Here is a 25,322-nt window from a genome sequence, read left to right as displayed (position 1 = left end):
CTGAAATACAAATTAGTGCTGTCACTTACCCGACCGTAATCATAGAATCCATCACTAATTATGTTACTTGATGACAAGTAGCCAGTCAGGCTATATTTCAGAGACAGGTTGTTGTTGAGCAATTTGTTATAAGCTGCCTCACTGAATTTATTTTTTCGATTTACTGATAGATTAACTTCTTCAAGGATATCTAAAGCCCTGTCAATAAAAGAAAAGAGCATTATTTGCTCTAAACAAGCAATCCAACATTAAATTCCCATGTATATCCGTAGCTAAGACCCTGAGTGAAGAATTGAGATGGAAAGGTTAAAGACACCTAACCTTTTTTTCTATTTATTTATGTTTTAATGTTTGTTTTTTGAGAGAGGGACAGAGCATGAGTGGGGGAGGGGCAGAGGGCGAGGGGGAGACACAGAATCCGAAACAGGCTCCAGGCTCCGAGCTGTCGGCACAGAGCCCGATGTGGGGCTCGAACACACAAACCTTGAGATCATGACCTGAGCTGAAGTCGGATGCTTAACCGACTCAGCCCCCCCAGGCCGCCCCGACATCTCACCCTTTTAGATAAAGTAATGTTGACAGAATTATTAAGACCAATCAGTCCTTTCTGAGAATACATATGCCATGTAGTGCCTCATGTTCAAACAGTTGAAAAGGATACTCTGCAGGGGGAGAAAGGTCTTCATTTAAAGCAAAAGCAGTATCGGGCTCCAATTTCTCCAGCTAAGCAGGCAATATATACATACGAAAATAAAGATGGTTGGGGGGCACCTGGCTGGCTCCGTCTGTCAAGTGGGTGACTCTTGATCTCAGGATCCTAAGTTTGACGCCCCGTACTGGATGTGGGGGTTACTTAAAAATAAAATGTTTTTTAGGGGCGGCTGGATGGCTCAGTCGGTTAAGCGTCCGACTTCAGCTCAGGTCATGATCTCACGGTCCGTGAGTTCGAGCTCCGAGTCGGGCTCTGGGCTGATGGCTCAGAGCCTGGAGCCTGTTTCCGATTCTGTGTCTCCCTCTCTCTCTGACCCTCCCCCATTCATGCTCTGTCTCTCTCTGTCTCAAAAATAAATAAACGTTAAAAAAATTTTAAAAAGATGTTTAAAAAAATAAAAAATAAAATGTTTCAAATAAATATTAAATATAAATATAAATGTAAATATAAATATAAATACAAACAGAAATATAAATACAAACAGAAATATAAATACAAATATAAATAAAGATGGTTAGAAATGGGGAAACCTGTCAGTGGAACCTTAAAAAGCCTTGTTTGTCGGTTTGGTTAAACGCAGAATTCTGAGGCGGTCACGGCTCACGCATTTTATTTTGGCTTCCAAAGTGGAGAGACAGGGGCGCCTGGGCGGCTCAGTCCAGTAAGAAACGGACTCTTGGTTTGCTCTTAAGTCATGACCTCACGGGTTGGTGAGTTCGAGCCCGGCGTCAGGCTCTGCACCGACGGCGAGGAGCCTGCTCGGGATCCTCTGTCTCCCCCTCTCTCAAAATAAATAAATAAACTTAAAAAGAAAAAGAAGAAAAAAAAAAAAAAGTAGCCAGGCAGAGGTGTCGTTTCGCGATTGCAGAGTGGAAGAGAGGTGTTTATCAGGATGAAAAACGGACAGTCAAGATGGTTTTGTCGCGGAGGGGGGGCGGGGAGGGAGGTCTCCAGGGGTTGGGAGGAGCCCAGATGATCCTGCTCCCACCAGGCGGTCCTTTCTGGGAGGAAGGCTCGCGGTGCCCAGCCCAGCTCCCCAGGGCCCTGCCTGCCCTTCCTTGGGCCTGAAGACTGTCCGCCTTCCTCCTCTGCTCTCCATCTGAGCCGGAAACTCGAGGCAGCCCCACTCACCCGAGCTTGCAAAGTTCGACAGCCGTGAGCTCGTCGTTGGCGCAGACCGTCACGGCCCAGCTGGCGTGCCTTCTTACTTCATCATGCTTCGAGCGCAGGAGCTCGACCAGCGGCTCCAGGCCACCTGAATTCCTTAACTGAAAGTAGAAACTGCAAGTGTACGCGTTGGGAGGACACAATATAAACATTCGTGGGGTTTTTTTGTTTGTTTGTTTCTGTAATCGCCTTGTTTGGTGGTGAAGAGATTTTAACTATGTACGAGCATTTTAGGATCTGTGCATAATTGGAATTTTTACATCCCGGGGTGAAAGATCTCCTGTAAAACCTTATAGACAGGAGCCCAGATTTCTGTGCAAGGTCAAGAGGAGGCCCCCAGGGAAATCATGGAGGGAGGGCGTCCTGATCTTTGGTGGGATGGAGACTGGGCGGACAGCCTATTATCTCGCCGCTGTACTTCCATTGACTCTGCTCCTCAACCTGAATGTTCACGTGGCCCTGGGGGAGGCAGGATGATGGTCCCCCAGAGGTGTCCTCTTCCCTGGAAGGGATTTTGCAGATGTGACAAGCTAACAATTTTGAGATGGGGAGACTGTCCCCGATCAACAGGTGGGCCCAATTTAATTACAAGGGTCTTTAGAGGATGGAGAGGAGGGTGCCTGGAGGCAAGAAAGGGGGTGTGGAGAAGCAGCGATTGGACAAATACCCTTTGAAGACGGAGGAAGGGGCCACAGCCCAGGGATGGAGGTGGATGGTAAAAGCTAGAAAGGGCCAGGAGACACATTTCCCCCCAGAGTCTCCCAAAGGAACACGCCCCTGCCAACACCTTGATTTTAACCCTTAAGACCCGGTTTCGGCTTCTGGCTTTCTAAACTGTAAGATGATAGGTTTATATTACTTTAAGCCACAACGTGGTGGTTACAGCGGCAAGAGGAAACTAACACGGTCCCTAAGGCTGGGCAGGGGGAACTGATACACTACGGGCCACCCGTATACTACCACCAGACCATCAGTGTGGCCAGGGCAGTGTTGTAGCAATTCCCTAGAAAAAGAGCAATTTTTGTTATCACTGCACAGTGTCTTTTCGTCATTTCTCCAAAGAGTGAAAAAGAGACGAAGAAAAGAATAGAATGAAAATCGGGCAGAACTAATCACGGTATTAAAGGAAATGCAAGGTACTGAAGGTATTACTCATGTATAGAATTAGTCCAAGGAGGGGGGAGAAAAAAAAAAAAGATCCGACAGAGCTCTTATCTACTGCCTGAAATGCAATATTGCATTATCTGAGCCTAGAGGACCAAAGAAAAAGAATAGTCTATCAGTTTCTGTGTGCAGTATCTGAAGACGAGAGCCCTTGTGGGAGAAGAGCTACTTGATTCGGTCATTTTCGGTCAGTGTCCAGTGGTAGTTTCCTCTCAGAGATGATACTTTAGCACGTGCAACATGCACGGCTTAGAAAAGTTTCCCTGAAGCATCTCACGCAAGTCAAACTTCGGAACATCTTTACTTCCGAGTGTAACACACGATGGTCTGCGTCCGTGTGTTCTTTGGGCAAAGATCTCATTTATGAATTCCTACATGCGTTTCCTCATTCATTCAACTACTGCTTATTAAGCATGCACTCTGCGTCAGATATATGTTAATGACGTCGACACAGGAAAGAAAAACTCTCAGTTCCCTTCCCCACAGCCTCGAGGAGCTTATAGTCTTTCACACAGGAACCATATATGCGCAACAGACAAGGGAAGCATGCATGGGGGTAACGGGAACAATAGCAGAGGATACTCCTGGGTTCGAGGGCTGTCACGGAAGGCAGGATGGCGGAGATGGGTTTTGCGGGAAAAGCAGGATTTTAGCAGGCGGACAAAAGTGACACTGGTTTTCCAAAGGGAGAAATCAAAGAGGTGAAACTAGGAGAGCAGAGCATATGGACAGAATTACAAATGGAATGGTATTTCTGGAGTATGGAGTTCTGCCTGGGAAGACGCGTTAGGTGCAGGTGGGTAGGTGCGGGTCAGTGACCGCCGTTGCACATCCCGCGAAGCAGCTGAACTTTTCCCCCCGGGGCGGCGGGGACTTGCAATGAGGCGATGAGGGTCACAAATTTGAAAGATCAGCCTGGAGACAGTGTGGGAAGCAGGAGCCCGTAGCGGGGGGGAAGCGGTAGACTGATCTGCAGTATTCCAGGAAATGGATGGACTGTTCTGCAGACCGCATGGAGGTGTGACCAATACGCTGTTAACGTTCTGTTGCCGAAGCCCAGCATAGTACCCGGCACACAGTAGACATAAAACAAATATTCGGTAATCTTAGTGCCTTGATGGATGAATACAAATGAACCGAATCAATGGGAACAAAGACACAGGATAGAATAGATACCTAAGGGACTGAGGAGAAAAGATTTGTTAGTTGTCTGGGCAGGGAGCACAGTGCAGCAGCTTGGGGTCTAGATCGCATCCCTGATCTTCCAACTTACGAACTCTGCTTTGAGCCCACTACGTCTTTAAGCCTCGTTTTCCACATCTGTAAAATGGGGATTACGAATCAGCCTGTCATGAGGGAGGCTAAATGTCTGTCAAGTGCTGAGCACAGTGCCCACCGCATAGCAAGTGTTAGCTGTTGTTATTTGTATGATTGGCAGGAGAGGAACAAAGTCTTAGGCTGTTTGAGTGAGTGCCAGGTGACAAGCAAATACGGGAAAAGCAAGAGAAAAATAAATATGATCCACTTGTAAAAAAATGAAATTCTAGGTTTCAATACTTTGAAATATACAAAAAACACAAGAGCGTGTGGAATTCATATGTATGATATAAAGCGTCATAGTAAAGGCATACCTGTCTAACGCTCAGCTTAAGGAATGACACTTTCAAATGACCTTGAGCCCCTGTTTGCTCCTCTGAAGTGCGTCCACTCCCTTGAGCCCCCAGGAGGATTTCTTGCATTGGGGGTTAATCATTCTCTAGCTTGTCTCTATAGTTTTAACTTACGTGTCTGTTTACCTAAACAACGTATTGCTTAGATCTGCATATTTCCGAATGCCACATAAATAGAATCTGAGACGTGTATCCTTTTGCAATTTGATTTTGCTCAGCATTGTGCTTGAGATGCATCCCTGTTGCTGTCTGTAACTACAGGTCGTTCATTCTCACTGACGTGAAATTCCGCTTTGTGAATATACCACAAATTTATTTGACCATTCTCTTCAAAACTGGACAACTGGTGTGTTTCCCGTCGTGTAGATATTATAAACAATGCTTCCTGGCGCCTAGATACTGCCGATTTGTTTTCCAAAGTATTGCCCCGATGTAGCAGATTTTGGTCTTTGTGGAGCAGTTTTAGGTTCACAGCAAAACTGAGCCGCGGGACAGAGATTTCCCACACTCGCCGCCCCACACGTGCGGCTTCCCCATTATCAAGTCCCCTAACCGGATTGGGACATTGGTTACCACCGGGGAACATACACTGACACGTTATTATCACCCAGAGTCCATGGTTGAAGGGTTGCACCACTTTTGAAGGACCTAAAGGATGGGTAGGTTCGAACCCTTGAAAGTGTTTCAGAATAATCCACCGATGGGTGGAAAAATGAGAGACTCCGGGTCAGCAAAAGCTCTCACCTCTGTCCGGGCCTCCACATCGCACGCAGTTGCGGCCACGGTGAGAGCCGCTTTGCTCTGCACGACCGTGTTCGCGGAACGCAGCCCCCAAGGCGCGCTAGACGCCGTGGCTCCGGAGGCCGGCGCCCTCCTGCATTGCCACGTTCGCTAACACTGTAGCCGCGTTGGCGACGGCTCCGTCCCGTCTGCTCGACAGGATGTTTACTAACGGATCAACACCGTCAGCTTCAGCAACAGCCCTGGGGAAACGGAGGAGAAATGAGCGTCATTCATCCGAGTTCAGGACGTGGTCCTTGGCGTGTACATCTGAACCTCTGCCGCAACTGAGTCCCGATCAAACCGTTTGGGAAAGAAATTAACTTGCGCTGCGCTGAACCCGGCATGGAGGTGCTAGTGATGTCGGGAAAATGTCGGTTAAGAATGAATTTCAATTACCCCTTTCCTACTTCTGCAGCTTGCGGTTAGAGAAAAAGGCATAACGACATCTTGGAAATCCTCTTACCGCTGTTCATTTTTTAACTCAGTGATACTTGTAAGATCAGGAAGTTCTATTCGGAGAAAGTCGATCAAGATATTCCCATCCGGTAGGAAAGCAAAGCTTTTAATTTTTAATTTTTTTAATGTTTATTGATCTTTGAAAGAGAGAGAGAGAGAGAGAGAGTGGGGGAAGGTCAGAGAGAGAGAGGGAGACACAGAATCCGAAGCAGGATCCAGGCTCCGAGCTGTCAGCACAGAGCCCCACGCAGGGCTCAAACTCATGAAGCATGAGATCATGACCTGAGCTGAAGTCAGATGCTCCAATGACTGACTCACCCAGGTGCCCCGCAAAGCTTTAAATAGTAGGAATGGTCTCACGGTCCATGGGTTCGAGCCCCGCCTCGGGCTCTGTGCTGACAGCTCGGAGCCTGGAGCCTGCTTCGGATTCTGTGTCTCGCTCTCTCTCCGCCCCTCCCCCGCTCACGCCCTGTCTCTTTCAAAAATAAACATGAAAAAAAATTAAAAATAAATAAACAGTAGGAATGAGTGTGGAGGGAATGCTCCTGGTTTAAGTTAAGATTCTTTAGTTCATCTTCCCTGTATTTAAATGAGGCTGTTAATTGTGGGCAGAGGGTAACACATTTGGAGCCAGCAAAACATTTTGGAGGTGAATGTTGCTTTTACAGATTAAACATCAAAGATCAAAGTCATACTCCTGACATGATAACTACTAACTACTGTCAGTAATGTTGGCATATTCAGTTGGTAAATTTCCTATTTCTGCTATAAAGAGACCACAGTCATCCGTAACGATATTAACAGTCTGACAAGTAATAAGCTGAAATCTCTTTTTAAGAATGCCATACTTTCTATAGTCTTTGCTTTCTAATTACTTAAAAAGCTCATAAAGGAGCAAAAATAAAAAAAGAAATCATTTTAACAAGTGGACGATGATTTAATTATGCTCCTTAATATTTGGAACTGCTTCAGACGAGAGATGTTCCAAACAGCAAGATATACAGAGCAACCTAGTTTCAAAGGAAGACCCCGAATTCTTGTTAAAAATCCGCTTGCATCATCGTGGGAATGGAGGTAATCAAGACAACAAAAAACATACCTGAGACTTCAATAATGTGAACATCTCTTTAAGGTTTATATTTGACACATTCCACTTAGGATCATATTAAGAACCAAAAATGGAAGAAAAAAAAAAAAAGTGAGGCCATATGATTCAGCCCATCACCCTGTATTCTGATGAATTAAGTTTAATTTGGTCGTCACTTAAATTTGCTGATTGTGAAGAAGCGACAACCTCAAGAATAGGAGTTATCCGGGCACCTGGGTGACTCAGTCAGTTAAGCGTCCCGCTCTTGGTTTGGGCTCAGGTCAAGGTCATGATTTCACAGATTGTGAGTTTGAGCCCTGTGTCAGGTTCTGTGCTGACAGTGTGGATCTTGCTTGGGATTTTTCTCCCTCTCTCTCTGCCCCTCCCTAGCTTGCTCTCTCTCTCTCTCTCTCTCTCTCTCTCTCTCTCTCTCCAATAAATAAATAAATATTTTAAAAAACTAAAAAAAAAAAAAAAAAAGAATGGAAGTTATCACAATTGCCCAAGAGAGTACAGAATGTAAATGAAATATCACCGAGGAGAAAAGAAGCTATGATTGTCACACAGACCAGCTCAGAGGTGGATGAAACCGACAGCAACTAGGTGGGGACAAAATGACTAAGGCTCTGGAGAATGCCGGGTCGGTTGGTACTAACCCTCAAGGCACCTCCCACCCCTGGTGTGAATAAATCCGGGAAACACACCATATTGATACGAAGGCAAAGTCAAAAGTGTCTGTTTCCACTTCTACCCATGCTCTAGTCCTTGGTACATATTTAATCCTTCTTGTGGTGTCTCCCATTCTTTCTTACTGCCAGCAAGCATTTGAAATTACGCATATTTTCTAATCATTAGAGACGTAAACCTGCTCCAAACTCATTTTATTTCTATGACTTGTTTTTCAGGCACCTAATGCAATCGTTCAGTCCCTTCAGCCGAATTACTTTGTAGTTTTTAATCATTGCAAACTGTGCCTTGGTGAGAATGCACAATTCCTTTGCCACTTGGCGATTTTTCCTTTGACGGGATTCACCTTTTAAAACATCCCGGAGAATAAAGGAGGAGCCGACAGTGGAGGTATTTCAATGGCAACCGAGACAGAAGGTACAGTATTTTAGGTAAACGCATACCAGTCAATTCTCAAGGGCTTTGTCTTTTGTATGGGAAATTTAAGTAAATACATAGCATCACACTCCATCGTTTTGATTTCTCTTATTTGTTTAAAAAAAAAGGGGGGGGGCTACAAGATACAGGTATTTTCATCATCGGATGTACCTCTGCCCACAGCCTTTGTGTTTCATTTTGGCTTCTTCCTTTTTCCTGGACAAAGGCATATGTTGCCTTGGTTCCTTTGTATCTCTATCTTCTGCTCTTTTCTGTGCTCTTTATGAGCCAGTAAAGAGAAGTACATAAAATCCTAGCTGTTTAAGAAACCAAAGATTCTAGTACACAGTGGAATAGAGCTTTTACTAAATGGAACATAACTGTCAATGCTGAGAGACAAATCGCACGCGTGCAGCTGGGAGAACTACTTGCATTGTGGGTAAGATCCCTGCCTGTAATGTGCTGTGTGCACTCCGTTCAAGTGTAAAAAGCGTAACCGAGATGAAATTATTATGGTGAAAAAAAAATCCAGCTTATTATTCTTACCTAAAAAAAACCAAACCAACAAACCTTAATTTCATTTATAGAAATAGAGCACAGAATTTATATTTTTCTTAAAAAAAAAAGAATGGCATTAATTTTGTGATTCAGACCCAAGACGTTCTGTTTTATTTTTCTGTGTCTAATGTGCACACAAGCTGAAGCCTGTCATATTTTAAAAACACATTTCCGTTTCCTAGATAGTCTATAGCATTCTCCAAATGAACGGGACGGAAGTCAAACTGCTTTGTTACAAAATCCAGAATTGTAGGGCCATATGTCATCATGATAATCCGAAAATATTTTGATTCTTACTATCATTAACCTCCACCGGTTGGAGTTTAATCAAGTAAGAGTTTAAAATGGGCATAAAAAAAATAACTAAAACTCAAATATGGGAATGTATAAAAACATCTGTTTGTATCACTTGATATATGTAAACAGAAGTGAAGTTCGACACGTCATGTGTATCCAATTTATTACCAAGTCCTGACTGGTTTCCTCCCCCATATTTCTCGAACCTCTCTCTTTTCTCCAGCTGTATCTCTCCGATCCAATCCAGTCCACATCCTCTCTTGTGAATTGATGTGCTCTTCTAAGCGGTCTCTCCTCTCCCCCTCCAATCCTTTCTCCAATTTACAGCTAAAGGGAGCTTTTAAAATAATAATCCAGGACACCTGGGTGGCTCGGTCGGTCAAGTGACCAACTTGGACTCGAGTTATCATCTCCCGGTTCCTGAGTTCGAGCCCCCTGGGCTCGCTGCTGTCAGCGCAGAGCCTGCTTCGGATCCTCTGCCCTTCTCCCCTCCTCTCCCTCTGCCCCTCACCCACTCACACTATCTCTCTAAAAAATGAATGAACATTTAAAAATAGATAAGTAATCGGATTATTATATTAAACATACAGTATATACATAATACATAAAATCAGAATCAGGTTATTTTTTTTTTTAATTTTCTTTTTTAACGTTTATTTATTTTTGAGACAGAGAGAGACAGAGCATGAGCGGGGAGGGTCAGAGAGAGAGGGAGACACAGAATCGGAAACAGGCTCCAGGCTCTGAGCCGTCAGCCCAGAGCCCGACGCGGGGCTCGAACTCCCGGACCGCGAGATCATGACCTGAGCCGAAGTCGGACGCCTAACCAACCGAGCCACCAGGCGCCCCAGAATCAGGTTATTATAATTATATATACAGTGAAATATATAGTACATACAATCAGATGTCTCCCCTACTTAAAATGTTTTTGGTTTCCCATTGCTCAGGATGAAGTTCCAAATTTCTCACTTTGCCTCCAAGTCCCTGCAGGAGCCAACCTGCCTCCCCCACCGCTGCCAGAGGCCTCTCACCTCTTCCTGTGGCTCTGTGCTCTGGGCCTCGCTGGGGACCTGCATCACGCTACCGCCACCGGGCTCTGTCACCCCTCTGGATGTCCCAGAACGCCGTTCTGACTTCCTATCAAACTCTTCCCCCGGAAAATTCCTATTCACCTTGCCAAGTTCAGCACAAATGCCTCTTCCTCTAGGAAGCATAACCCCCCGACTGGATCAGTGCTCTTTTCCACGTGAGCTCAAGGTCATTTGTTTGTTAAACATAGACACATTTTTTAAAATGATGTTTTGGCACAAATGGTCACACAGAACAGCAGCAATCTTGAAATACTATTTTAGAGAAGCTTGTTGTGGGAAGGAGCTTAGCACAAAGTTTCTCGTTTAAATCCTGGAGCCCCGGGGCGCCCGGGTGGCTCAGTCGGTTGAGCGTCCGGCTTTGGCTCAGGGCACGACCTCACAGTTTGTGGGTTCGAGCCCCGCGTCGGGCTCTGTGTTGACAGCTTAGAGCCTGGAGCCTGCTTCAAATTCTGTGTCTCCCTCTCTCTCTGCTCCTCCCCTGCTCATGCTCTGTCTCTCTTTCTCCTTCAAAAATAAATAAAAACATTAAAAATAAAAATTTAAATCCTGGAACCCCAAGATGAAAAAGCACTTACGGGCACGGGCACTAAGAACATTGTGCTCAAATAAGTGTCTCTTTATGGCTCCCTGAAAATACCATGCTATTTCATGTCTGTGTGTCTTTGCACTCATGTTTTCTCTGCCCAAAAGGCGGGTCTCTATCCCTCCACACCTCTGCCTGGGGGACTGTAGCTCACCCTTCAAAACCTGCTCAACTGTCCCTTCCTGTGTGGAGTCATTCTTGTCCGTTCTTGTCCATCGCTGCCTCCCTTTGTTATTCACTCCCTCCTCTTGCTATGTCCACACCTGGCCCCCCCTTCTTAGAGGCAGGGCTTGCGTCCTATTTATATCCCCAGGGCTGAGAAGATCAATATATCTAAACTGACTTGACTCAGCTCAAGGGGAGCAATGAAGAAAACCTCAGCAGGAGTCGCGAGAGGGTGAGGGGAAAATGCCCGGCTCAGCTTTAAGTTTGCAAGAAGGCATAGGACCCAACCAAGTTGAGGTCTCTGCTCATATCACCTACGGCTGCCCTCCCCACCCCCAATGCTACTCTAATTATTTCCGTGAAGTAATTATCATGTGGGGTTTAGCACATGGCATCTTACGCTTTAGACAACCTCTTAGGGATGTATCCATTTCATGTGCCAAAGGGTGTCTACGTTTTGTCTTTGCAGACATTGTTGACCTGTTTGCTCGGGTCCCATCATCAGATGACGCTATTTGGTACTTCTCAGAAAACCCTCACTGCAGTTTGGAGGTTCACGTTTAACCCGTCTGCGAAGGCTGGTTACGTGAATCAAGGGTGACCTTGGGCAGTGCAGAAATCTGTTTAACAGAGCCCACATACAGGGTAATATGTGGAACCCGATGGAACAGATGGTGATATTGGCAATCAGAACCTTGTTTGTTAACAGTGATTACAACCATTCTCACCAGCGTGACTTTTCATATGTCTCTGCGAGGTTCGTCACACCAAGGAAGACATATTGGCAACAGACACACCGCAAGTGGTCAGGAGAGGTGCCTATGCCGCCGGCTCAGGGCTGGCGCGGTTAAGCCTTGCGGGCTCCCAGTGAGGCTGTACAGGTGCCTGGGGATGGGACGCTGGCCATTATGCTACACAGGTCTCTCGGGTATCACAGCCAGATCTGGAATGCTGTGAACAGGATTCCTGACTCTGGTTCCAGCCAATTTTTCAACAAAAGTAATGATCCAAGAAGTCGAGCGTATTCGTGAAGTTGATCGATTTCTGAGCGCATCGAAAAGAACTAAGACCCCTCTGCAGCCCCACGGTTGCAGGAGAATGGGATACGTGCCCCAGCTCTGGGTGAGCTCCAGGATAGACAAAAGTAGCCAAGAGAGTTCTCCTTTTAAAGGAATATTATTTTGGGGCGCCTGGGTGGCGCAGTCGGTTAAGCGTCCGACTTCAGCCAGGTCACGATCTCGTGGTCCGTGAGTTCGAGCCCCGCGTCGGGCTCTGGGCTGATGGCTCAGAGCCTGGAGCCTGTTTCCGGTTCTGTGTCTCCCTCTCTCTCTGCCCCTCCCCCATTCATGCTCTGTCTCTCTCTGTCCCAAAAATAAATAAACGTTGAAAAAAAAAATAAAGGAATATTATTTAAAGAAGCTTATCAGCAGTAAGGGAGAGAATCACAATGAATTGTAGGCAAATGCTCAAAGTGAAGGGTTTTTAAGCAACATACAATTATTAAAATAAAACCCAGCCACAAAAACAAATGCACGACGTTTTACACGCCACAGCAAAATAGGAAAAACGCAAAAAAAAAATTTTTTTAAAGGATGCGAAACCAAATTGCTTCTATCACGTTGGTGTATCTGAGTGGCATAATTTTGAGACCTTCAGAGTGTGCTTTTCTGCTCTAGTTGCTATGACATCATGGTTTCCAAAGAGATAATGGCTAGTTGCAAAGCACCTAGTAGAGGCTGACCCAGCACCTTCAAAACAGCATGCAGGTTTTTGTTACCAATTACAAGGCAGTCAACCAAAGTCTAGGGATTTCAAATGCAATTTTCTTACGAGTGACATGGAATCCTTATTGACCTATCTGTCCAATCACAATACTTCCTTCCATACATGCCACCTTCTGTTTCAAAAGCTGGAATGGCTGCCAATAATTAACTAGCTGCCATCAGGAAAGAACAACTGTCTTCATTTTACATGGCTGACTTGTCTCCTGATAAAATAGGAATAATGGTCAAGGTGTTCGAATATTCGCAATAAATGGCTTTTGCGGTTACCAAATGTTTCTGTTTAGCCTGGAAATCAGTCTCTTTGCATATCTGCACATGACAAGGGACGCAATCCCAAAGTAATTAGAGGTACCGTGTTGTTGGTTTTCTTAACTAAATCATAAGGACGCTGCGTGCTTTCGTGTGACAGCACTTGCTGGGGCTGCCTTATTCTCATCAGCTCTAATGTCACCTTCTTCTGGAGAGGCCATCTTTGACGATCATTATGTCATTCCCTCGACCCCTTTCACAACCCTGGTGTCATGTGTGCCCCTCTCTCTGACATTGTGCTGTTTTATTTAACTGATGCTGTTATCACTTCTGAAATTACCTTCTTAAAGTTACTCGTATATGGTCTCTGTCTCCCATCCAACACGTACGTTTCACGACAGCAGTTTCGTGGAACCTTTGTTGTGTTCCCTACGGTATCCCTGCAGCTAAGAACAGACATAAAGAACACTTGGGTACCGGTGAGAGAATTACAAAAGAAACCTAAATTCATAAGTAATAACCTCCTTCACCTTTGAGATAAAACAATAAAAGAGGTCAAGAGCAATCCCATCCTTCCTAGTGGAAGCTTTGTTCCAAACGCCCTAGGATACTAGACAGAGGGTAATTATTCAGATACCCAAAATATAATAGGTAATCTAGGCTCACTTTTCTTTGTTTTATAGTTAAGAGAGAGAAAATTTAGAGAGACTAAGACTTAACCACCAGGCAAGTCAATCAACGAAAACAGGATTAAAACTATGGTGGTCTGACTTATAGTCTATAACCTTTTATAACCATCGATCTCTGAAGCTTTAAAAAAGTACGGTGGGGTATTTTTTCCAGGAAAAAGGAAAAAAAAAAAAAGCACCAAGATCTACCTGGTTCATTTCATCATTCCTCAGTTAATGAGAAATGAGGTGGGCCATGGGCCATTCTGATATGTAGCATAGTGGGAAATTCTCAGTGACCATTGGATATATTTTTTCCCTTTTCTTTATTCCCTTTATAGAAGGAGGGGGAAGAAGAGGAAGTGGAGGGGGGATAACAGGGAAAGGAAGCTGGGAGAAGAGGAAGGAGGGGAGGAAGGAAAGGAGGAAATGAAAGCTCATGCCTCCCAAGCGCCCTACTGGAGTTCAAGGAGTCACAGCCGTTCCAGTCTGGAAGAATTCAAAGAGATCAGGAAAGCAAAGAAAAGCATTTCAGTGACGATCTGGAAAAGTTCAGACTCAGATACTGAGCAGGAGGCAGAGAGAAAGAGCAGTTGCAGGAGTGCAGACTAGAAGTTTCCACTGTGGCAAACTCCCTAGGGATGTACAGAGCAGTCCGCCTCGGCGTAGCTCGACCCCACCGCCGTGACCCTGAGCAAAGACCGTGCCTCTGTTTCCTCACCTGCAACGTGGACCTAACAATTATCCCTGCCTCATGGCACTGCTTCGAGGATTTAGTAATATATTCCATTTCGGGAACTTAGCTTAATGCCTGGCCCAACGGTCATCACCACCATTGTCTACTCCTGTTCAGTGAGCCTCGGTGCAGGGATTTTCCCATATCCTGTCTCGATTTCTCAGACCACGGAAAAACACCACATTTCCAAATTTGCCCGTGTGTATGAAATTCTCATTTTCAAACAACTTTTCGGCTAAGTGGTCAAATCTCCAACACTTGCAGGGCTGGAGCTGGGACATTCTCGGGATCCCACCCAAGCCTTTCCCAGTTAGGTGCGGTCAATGATCAAGAAAAGCCATTTCCAGAGAAGAAGAAAACACACAGAAAATGATTAATATGAAACGTCAAGGATAAGTAAAAATGGAATTTATGTAGGTTTTAACTACTGCTTCAAACTGAGAGGGCAAGAGAAAAAAAAATCGCACAATAATTTGATAGTTTCCTAGGAAAATCAGTACTGCTGGGAATTAAACTGGAAAGAGGTACCAGCAACTTTAAAATCAGGTTAATGCAAATGTTAGCGTCTGCTCTCTGGGTAATAAAAGCAGCATAGATAATTTTCTAATTGATCACTTCATGGGATTCACAGAGCTTCACAAAACTGGTAGCCAATAAAGTTTAAACCATTTGTGAAAGTTGACTAGACAACAAGGAACACAAAATGGGGATATGGCATCAACTTGGTTTACTGCAAAATCCAACTTTTCATTCTTTCTTCAAATCCAGTATGATTTTTTTCCGGCCAGAGAAGGAATCAAGGCAGAAAAGAAAAGTATCCATTCAGTAAACTTGGATGGAAATAACACAAGAATAAATATTAAGGGGCGCCTGGGTGGCTCAGTCAGTTAAGTGTCCAACTCTTGGTTTCAGCTCAGGTCATGATCTCATGGTTCCTGAGATCAAGCCCCGTATTAGGCTCTGTGCTGTCAGCATGGAGGCTGCTTAGGATTCTCTCTCTCCCTCTCTCTCTCTCTCTCTCTCTGCCCCTTCCCCGCTCGTGTTCTCTCTCTCAAAATAAATAAATAAACTTTAAAAAAAAGAAGAAATTTTAAGTGTACCTCAAAGACTCTTCCCATTTATTTCATCTGTTAACTTCAGAAGTCTTTTAAAATGGTAAATAACACATTTAGTTCTTTGAGGGATCAACCTTAATACAAAAGTTTAAAACATCCTTATGCACAAAACTGAATTTCCTAAAAGGTTATGGGGCGCCTGGGTGGCGCAGTCGGTTAAGCGTCCGACTTGAGCCAGGTCACGATCTCGCGGTCCGTGAGTTCGAGCCCCGCGTCGGGCTCTGGGCTGATGGCTCAGAGCCTGGAGCCTGTTTCCGATTCTGTGTCTCCGTCTCTCTCTGCCCCTCCCCCGTTCATGCTCTGTCTCTCTCTGTCCCAAAAATAAATAAACGCTGAAAAGGTTATGAAACTAGCTTATTTATCTTGTAGGTCGCTCATATTGTGAGCATTCTAATTCAAAGGAGGTAGCATCTTACGACAAAGTGATACTAACAGGCATTTTAAAACAAAATATTCTTTTCCAGGGTACACAGTCAAGAGCGAAAAATCAACTCTAGAGTAATTACGATACCGATGCGATTAACTGATGCTGTCCAAGCATATTATATTAATCCTGTGTGGTTATATAGCACGGCACATACTCAGCCACCAGAACTATGAATGTGTCAGAACATTTTTAAACGACTGCCCCTTACAAAGGACCAAAGACAAACTCAAGCATGAACACACTGTTAGTGGTAGAATATTCTCTTTAAAAGCAACACAATGAAATGCTTGCCAGATCACAATATTTTAATAATGCTTTAAGCTATTACTTTAGGCACACCAGAGGGTGTTTCAAATTAAATTAATGTGTCTTCCACTAAAATACAGAGCAATCTTTCCGTTGCCAATTTTTTGCCCCTCCCCCAACTTCCTCCTTAAGCACCACTAGGGGTCAGTATAAAGACACGGTTCCCTTCACTGCTCGGCAGGGAAAACAGAGCCCTGGAAACATTTTCCCAGGGAAAAACCCTCGCGCAATAAAGACAATAACTGTACAGCTGCAGCATTCTTAAGTCTATCTTAGACTGGACACATCGAGTCTATGACATGAGTTTGCATTTTTCATGAGACCGCATTTTAATTTTGTAAATCACAGTGGATTCGTTCTGTTGTCAATGTTTCTTTAGTAACAAAGCAGTCACCGTGACAAGATTACTTCTTCTAAGTGAACCTGTATTGGGCACAAAGTATGCTCTAGAACAGACGTTAACATTTCAAAGGGTGAGGGGCGCCTGGGTGGCTCAGTCGGTTGAGCGGCCGACTTCAGCTCAGGTTCGAGCCCCGAGTCGAGCTCCTTCCTGACGGCTCGGAGCCTGGGGCCTGCCTCGGATTCTGTGTCTCCCTCTCTCTCTGCCCCTCCCCCGCTCGCATTCTGTCTCTCTCTCTCTCGAAAGTAAATAAACATTAAAAAAAAAAATTTTTTTTAATTTCAAAGGGTGGAATGATACAACTCCAGCCATCCCAAAGCCATACATCCCACCTCTTCCCGGAGAAGGGCAGAGATGGAGGTGAACTTTGTGGCGTTTTGCCAACTTTAAGAGAGACTGTTTTTCCTCCTTCAAAAGGACTCTCGTCATTCGGGGCAGCCCCACATGCACAACACAGGCCATTCTAAGAAACAGCGTTGGTCTATACTTGAGTCTACAAATAAAGAGGTATTTATAAAAATAAATATGTATTACCTTCTCCTCACTCTATTTAATGGGACGGGAATGGAAAAAAAAAAAAAAAAAAAAAAAAGCTTTGAAAGTGCTTTTTATACACACTACAGAGATTTAACATTCCAAGAAGAAAATCACTTCGGGCCAGACTCTTCCCTGATAACGCCGATGCCAAATGACTGACAGGAGTCGGGTCACTGTGAATAAATGAAGTCCTTTCTTGAAGTTCTGTGTTAAGTTCTGTCCATGACATACCTTTTAAATGGTTTCTCTACACGTTACATGGCTTTCTTAGGCACGGTACTCCACGAATAATTCTGCTAGGCCTTAAAAACTATTCAGTCAATGCTTTATTTCTCCGTTATGAAGAGTAATACGAAATGACAGGTTATCCACAGATAATAAAAAACACATTCAAAAGTTCCCAAACTACTCAAACATACACCCGTACAACTTGGGGGCACTGTGGCTTTTTCTGGGATCCCTTTGGGTATACTCCTTACTTATAGGTCACACGCAGTAGGAGGGTCCCCACAGAAGAGTCTTGACCCCTCGTGTCATGGAGACCAGCAGGGGGCCCAGTAATCAATCATTTGGGGCCGGCCGGGGGAGGGGTGGGTAAACCATCATATGTTGCTGTCATTTAGACTCTCTTAAGTCACTGCTGTTGTGGAAAGCCCAAGAATGGGGTCCAAAAATTAAAAAAAAAAAAGAAATGGAGATAAGAAGGTCTCTAAGCTTAAGGGAATCACCTGGTTCTTCACGGAGGTAAACCGAAATAAGCAGGAAGAATCAGGAGTTAGTACGATCTGTGAACAATGGAGACTATAGATTATGTGTTTTCTATGGCAAAAACTAGTTATTACCTACTTATCTATGGGTATTAATTGTATATTACTTTTCATATATTTTTTAATGTTTTTATTTATTTTTTGAGAGAGAGTGCAAGCGGGGGAGGGACAGAGAGAGGGGGACAGAGGATCCTAAGTGGGCTTTGTGATGACAGCGGAGAGCCGGATGCGGGCTCAAACCCACGAAATGTGGGACCATGACCTGAGCAAGGTTGGAGGCTAAACCAACTGAGCCACCCAAGCGGCCCCTACTTTTGTATTTTATTCCTTGTCTTATTCCTAAATAACTGCATCGTTTGAAAGCTATCCTGCCAACAACCATACTATTTTCTAATCTTTTCCTAGTTACTAATAGCCAAAATTCACTTCGTGTTGGAAAGGAACATGAAAGAACATGAAAGTCTTTTTAGTCTTCAGATAACTCAAAACCTCTAATTCTGTCAGATCCAAAAGATGGCAGTGATGTTATCAAATTAACAGCTTAAAATTTCTTGTAATGTGTGGAATCTGCTCCTCAGAAGAATGTCAAACCACGGGTAATAATTCCCTCACTATTTGCGTAAATCATGTACAACTTTAATATGAATAATTGGACAGGAGAGGGCAAGTAAAGATCACCTGAAATTTTCGCTGAGATTGCTATTTCCTGGATCAAAAATCAACAACTTTCTCCTTTCCACGAAGTATTACAAATGGAGAATTGTCGAAAGATTAGCAGTGAACGAAGCAAGGAGAAGTGCCCAAGTGACTAAATGGGTTACCTTTTCATATGGAATTCATTATTGCTCTTAGGTTCTATTTTCATCTATTTCTTCCTAAAAGGGTTGTCTTAGCCTTCTCACTTTTTATTTATTCGCTTAAAAATGATTCACTTTTCTTTCTCCTTCTTTTTTTAAATTTTTTTTCAACGTTTTTATTTATTTTTGGACAGAGAGAGACAGAGCATGCATGGGGGAGGGCAGAGAGAGAGGAGACACAGAATCGGAAACAGGCTCCAGGCTCCGGAGCCATCAGCCCAGAGCCTGACGCGGGGCTCGAACTCACGGACGGCGAGATCGTGACCTGGCTGAAGTCGGACGCTTAAACCGACTGCGCCACCCAGGCGCCCATCTCCTTCTATCACTTTAAATAAGCAAATATGGTTAGGGGCACCTGGGTTGCCCCGGGCGGTTAAGCGTCGACTCTTGGTTCAGCTCAGGTCATGATCTCACGGACCTTGAGATTGAGGCCCACATCGGCTCTGGGCTCACAGTTCAGAGCCTGTTGGGATTCTCCTCCCTTTCCCTCTCTCTCTATGCCACCCCCCAACGTGCTCGCTCATGCTCTCTCTCTCTCTCTCTCAAAAATTAATAAACATTAAATAAAATAAGTTAATTTGGCTGTTCTTGTCCTTTTTTTTCCTAGCCTTCAAATTGTTATTTTTTTTAAATGTTTATTTTTGAGAGTGAGAGTGTATGAGTGGGGGAATGGGTAGATAGAGAGGGGAAAACAGAGGATCTGAAGAAGGCACCTACACTGTCAGTACAGAGCCCGACACAGGGCTTGAATTTGCCAATGGCAAGATCATGATGAGCCCGTCGGTCACTCAACCAACTGAGCCACCCAGGGGCCCCTCAAATTGTTAATTTTTATTTGTGTTCATGGGCCTTTCCATATTTTTATCCACTTTAAGTGATCTTTACCCTGCAGATAATAAAGAATGAAAAGTACCAATAGAAAAGTCTTAGAGGTAAGTTTCCACTGTTGCTTCTGTGACCAAATCATGTAAAAAACACAACAATACAAACGAATCACTTTCTGTTCTCAATTACGGGCATTGGTTGATGTCAGACCTTCTGGTTTTTCACTGTCCTTTTCACTTTCCATCGCATTTTCGGTGTACGTCCACCTTTCCCCCAAAATCCATTGTTACATAAAGGAAAATTACGCCAGCATTAAGTGTAATCATAACATACCAGAGATCACTCAATGCATAAACGGGCCTCCAATCCAGAAGGTGCCCTGACTTTAAGAATTAGAAATCCAGGGGCTCCTGGGTGGTTCAGTTGGTTGAGCATGTGACTCTCCATTTCTGTCAGGTCGTGATCTCACAGTTTGTGAGTTTGAACCCAACATCAGCTCTGTCTGCACTGGCAGCAGAGAGCCTGCTTGGGGTTCTCTTTCTCTCTCTCTCTCTCTCTACCCCTCCCCTGCTCTCTCTCAAAACAAATAAATAAACTTGAATAATAAAAAATTAAAAAAAAAATAGAAATCCACTTTAGGCACATTGAGATATGAATGTCAGAGAAGAGGTTGTCTTCTAACAAACAAAATTAGTATTCACAATGCTTAATTGCAAATTTTTCTTTTTAATTAGGCTGGCAATTATCAGGTATCTGACAGCTACCCAGTGCACCTGGAAGACAATTAGCTCTGGGTTTTTGCCTTTCTACTACTTAGGTTGTGGCAGAAAAGCAACATTCTTTCTACCCCCAATCTCACCCCCCCAGCAGCAGTCACAACTCAGGCCTTCCCTTCCCCACGTGCCCCCCATGACCTCATGCGGCGCCCCCCACCCCCCCGCCCCAGCAGCTAGGGAAAGTGATCCAAGGCCCTGCTTCTAAAACGTGATGGCCAGAAATATCACCAATGCAGAGTTTAAGCTAATATGTTTTTAAAGAGAATCTGAGTAGAATACACTTTTGATTAAAAATAATCAATCATGGTTATTGTCTCTTCTGTTTTGGTTCTAATTAATGCTCTAGGAGGCCTGCTAGAAGGATGGGCAATGTGGTTTATTTGTTTTCATTCCTTTTGGTTGACTGTAGAACCTTTGCCAACTCCAGTCTTCAGCATTTGGCACAAATATGTCAAATCTGACTCCATTTCCTCCCCCCCAAACATTCATTTTCAGTATCTTTTAGCTCAAAAAGTCCAAAGTAAAAAGTATCTAGGTCTCAAGAGAGACAGATATCCATAGCCATAAGAGATATCTCAAGAGACAACCATTTTCATTCACATCCCATATCCCATTCCAAACACATATTGAAAAAAATGATCAGAATGGACAGTATATAATAGGTTAAAGAAACACCTGCCATTAAAATTTTATAAAAATAAAAATAAATCACAAAAATAAAGAGATGCGTGGCATCATTTAGTCTTAGTTGACCTTTCTATGTTCACAACATGGAACCATAGAGCCGGATGACAAAGTTCTGTGTAACAGATGACTGAATTGCAAGAGAAAGTCTGAAGCAGCCTCTTTCAGAAGCTACTTAACATCCTAATTTTCTATGATTTTGTATAAAACTGTGAAATTATATAAGCCAGGCAAACTCACATCAAATTAAGACATCTACACACTCTGGAGGCCTATTAAAGTATTTTAGATAATATATCAATCTAAATGCACCCAAGATAGAAGTGTTTTAATGTCACTGGTAAGACTTTTCACTGGCACCACTATCCTGGAACAATGCTATTTTCAAATTGCTACTTATTATGACTCAATATTCTAGAAATTTGTGTACTTTCACATAGATAATGATGACCCTGAATTTAGGAAATTGCTATGTCAAAGATTGGAGCTATTAAAGGAACACAGTTTTGTTCTGATGCTTATCCTATTTTGGCTGTATTTTAATCGGGCATTGTTAGATTTGTAGTCATTCCATTAAGATCTCATAAAAATACTGTGTGGGAGTAGAGAAAGGAAAGAAAGGGTAGGAAGGGTAAGAAATAGATTAAGTATATGATGGAGGTAGAGGAAGGATCGATTTCAAGTTAGAAAAGAGTAATCTTCAGCCACAATGCCATAAAGCAATAATACACAAAGTTAATAACTTACGTATTGTGATGGTGGATTTTATGTGGTCAACTTGACTGGGCGAAAACATATACCCAGATAGCTGGTAAAATATTATTTCTGAGAGCATATGTGAAGGTGTTTCTGGAAGAGGTTAGCATTGAGTCAGGAGACTGAGTAAAGGGGCCCTCACCAATGGGGGTGGGCATCATCTAACCCGTTGAGGGTCCGAATGGAAAGAAAAGGTGGCAGGTGAATCGCTCTCTGCCTAAGCTGGAGCATTCATCTTTTCCAGCCTGGGACACCTGGCTTCCCCGGCTCTCAGGCTTTCAGATTCACACTGAATTATACCAGAGATCATCTTTCTGGTTCCCCAGTTTACAGATGGCAGATGATGAAACTTCTTGGCCTCCATAATCACATAAGCCAGTTCCTATAATAAACCTTCTCATATCTGTATATTATGTCCTATTGGTTCTGTTTCTTAGAGAATCCTTAATAATAAACATACCAAATGAGATACAGGGAGGGTAAATAATTATTTTATTTATGAACGTTCTTTCAAGAAGTTCTCGCTCTTTTATAAGGCAATCTTCTGTGGGGAAAGAACACAGATTCCAGATTAATTTCCAGCTCAGCCATTTTAATAAATGTGCGTACCCAGGAAAATTAGGTAACCTTGCAGAGCCTCGGTTTCCTCATCTGCTGACAGATTATCTTGGTAATTGAAGTTTGTGCTGAATAAGATCACATACCACAGTGCTTAGAATATAGAGGGCACTCCTTTCCAATCTTTCCGCATAGTGTTTACCCATAAATATATTGCTTTCCGTAAGACTTTTTTTTAATTTTTTTTTAACGTTTATTATTTTTGAGACAGAGAGAGACAGAATATGAATGGGGGAGGGACAGAGAGAGAGGGAGACACAGAATGGGAAGCAGGCTCCAGGCTCTGAGCCATCAGCCCAGAGCCCGACGCGGGGCTCGAACTCACAGACCGCGAGATCGTGACCTCAGCTGAAGTCCGGACGCTTAACCGGACTGAGCCACCAGGTGCCCCTCCATTGACTTTTTAAAAATGTTCTAGATTTACCTAATATTTATGTCCTTTAAAATGGGTCTTGTAGGGGCGCCTGGGCTGGCTCAGTTGGGTAAGCGTCCAACTGCAGCTCAGGTCATGATCTCACAGCTCGTGAGTTCTAGCCCCATGTGGGCTCTGTGCGACGGCTCAGCCTGGAGCCTGCTTGGATTTGGATTCTGTGTCTCCCCTCTTCTCTCTCTCTCTCAAAATAAATAAATAAACTCTAAGAAAGAAAGAAAGAAATAAAACGGATCTTTTAAATTTTCTCTAGATTGTCAAATGTTCTACAAAGTTGCCTTTAAATTTCCGTTTGTTTCTTCTGGAATCGTCCACAAAAGTTAGACTGTGAGCTGAACCAGATGGCTCACCCATTTTCCCAATCAGCCCAGAAGAGTCAAGATTTTGTAGCATCTTTGAAAATCAGGGCCATCTGATGACTCGGACTTTCATAAGGATTCCTGAGGAGTAACCCAAGAGAGAACATCTGAAAGAATATGTAAATTGCCTGGAAAGCCAAAATATTAAAATGAGAACATCTTGGACTGTTAGATACCCCTAAACAAGTCAGCGTTGAGTTCTCCTTACTTGCATTAGCGGGATGGCATGTGGTTAGATTGGCCAGGGCCAGGGAGGCGGCTTCCCTCACTTCTTCACTGTCACTCTTCAGCAGCAGGATTAACTGTGGAATCCCTACAGAAAAAGAGAGAGGGAAGATGCGGTTTTGTGAATACCCAGCTAAACTACAACTGGGGACCTAAAATGTTCGAATGGTTTTTTTCTGCTTTGCTTACCCTGGTTATTGAAAAATTCCTTGCTGCCCGTATTCTCACACATTGCCGAGATCGCTTGGGAAGCGGCAATTTTAGTTCCGTCGTTTTCAGAACCCAAAAGGGCTACGAGGCATTTTTCAACCTCTTGTTCGTGAAAAAGTTTTCTATTTTCAGCTTTCATAAACCAAAAGGAAAAAAATTAATCAGGATTTTGCCGCAAAAAAACCATGCAAGGGTAACTACTCCTCATCTAAAATGGGACAGGAGGTTCCAACTGTTTCTTAGCCTCAGTCACAAAGCTCTACACTAAATAAATATTCCCCACTCGACCTCTAGAACACAGTGACTATGCAAAGTGACTTATGAATATTTAAAACTTAAGTTCCTGTTCCCTTGTATGATATCAGTACTGGGGCAAAGAAAATTCTACGATAAGAAAGAGCAAGTTTCAGATTTAGCGAACATTTATTTAACGCCAGTCATGCTGCCTGGCACGGCGCCGTGTTCACACAATGCTGTCTTCTCACTAAGGACAAAACCCCTGTTTGGGGCGCCTGGGTGACTCAGTCGGTGAAGCGCCTAATACTAGATTCGGGCTCTGGTCACGATCTCCCAGTTATGAGTTCGAGCTCGGCACGGGGCTCCGTGCTGGCAGGGTGGACCCTGCTTGGGATTTCTCTCTCTCCCTCTCTCTGCCCCTCCCCAGCTCTGTCTCTCTCTTTCTCTCAAAGTAAATAAATAAAGACTTTTTTTTTTTTTTTTTTTAGAAAGGACAAAACCCTGTTTATTTGATGTTTATTTTTAAATACAAAATCAACATTTGAAGATGCCTAAGACATACAACTGGCATGCTGGAGACTCAAGAGAAAGGAGAGAAGTAGAGAAAGTAAAAATGAGTAAAAGAGAATGAGCCCAAGTCTTCGGGATTTATAATCTTATATCAAAAAATCATAATCATTTTTATCTCAAGTTACAATAAATGCTGTTGCAGCAAAAATTACAATAAATATTTAATGCTAAATTACCATTGATATAACCTAAACATACATTAGGATGGTTTTTTTTATTTGAAAACAAATAAATTGTGACTCTAAGAACATACCATGATATTCACCCCATTATGAAACACTTAATTAAAAATCAAAGTATTTTCAATGTTCTTTCTGTTCCCTACTGTTTTTCTCTTGATTTCCTTTCATTTTTTTAAATAAATGACAACCTCATTACTATACTAAGCAAGCACCGCATTAAACTAAATTAGAACGTTAAAACCTCATTTTTTTGTTTTGTGTTCTCCAGCTATTTTTTAAATTTAATTTTTATTATTTTAATGTTTTTATTTTTAGAGAGAGAGAGAGAGACCGCACAAGGGGAGCAGGGCAGAGGGGGAGAGAGAGAGAGAGAGAGAGAGAGATGAGAGAGAGAGAGAGAGAGACGGAATCTTTTTTTTTTTTTTTATTTTTTTTTTTTCAACGTTTATTTATTTTTGGGAAAGAGAGAGACAGAGCATGAACAGGGGAGGGGCAGAGAGAGAGGGAGACACAGAATCGGAAACAGGCTCCAGGCTCCGAGCCATCAGCCCAGAGCCTGACGCGGGGCTCGAACTCACGGACCGCGAGATCGTGACCTGGCTGAAGTCGGACGCTTAACCGACTGCGCCACCCAGGCGCCCCGAGAGAGACGGAATCTTAAGACAGAATCTCCATGCTGTCAGGTCAGAGCCCGACGTGGGACTTGATCTCACAAACCATGAGATCATGACCTGAGCCAAAATCAAGAGTCACATGATCAACCAACT

At 43.5% G+C, this 25,322-nt stretch overlaps 1 protein-coding gene across 1 annotated transcript in view; it reads right to left on the bottom strand.

Annotated features, from left to right (window-relative positions):
- The window catches only part of ARMC3 (armadillo repeat containing 3), a 100,869-nt gene that overhangs the window by 22,165 nt on the left and 53,382 nt on the right, over positions 1-25,322 (bottom strand). The window contains 6 exon segments of the mRNA XM_032593841.1: positions 30-198; positions 1,844-1,980; positions 5,458-5,545; positions 5,547-5,695; positions 23,338-23,444; positions 23,546-23,698. Of these exon segments, the coding sequence (XP_032449732.1) occupies positions 30-198; positions 1,844-1,980; positions 5,458-5,545; positions 5,547-5,695; positions 23,338-23,444; positions 23,546-23,698 (803 nt within the window).

This window comes from Lynx canadensis, chromosome B4, assembly GCF_007474595.2.
Source record: "Lynx canadensis isolate LIC74 chromosome B4, mLynCan4.pri.v2, whole genome shotgun sequence".
NCBI lineage: Eukaryota > Metazoa > Chordata > Mammalia > Carnivora > Felidae > Lynx > Lynx canadensis.
The sequence above is the reverse complement of the archived record's forward strand: the minus strand, read 5'-3'. Positions and strand labels throughout refer to the sequence as shown.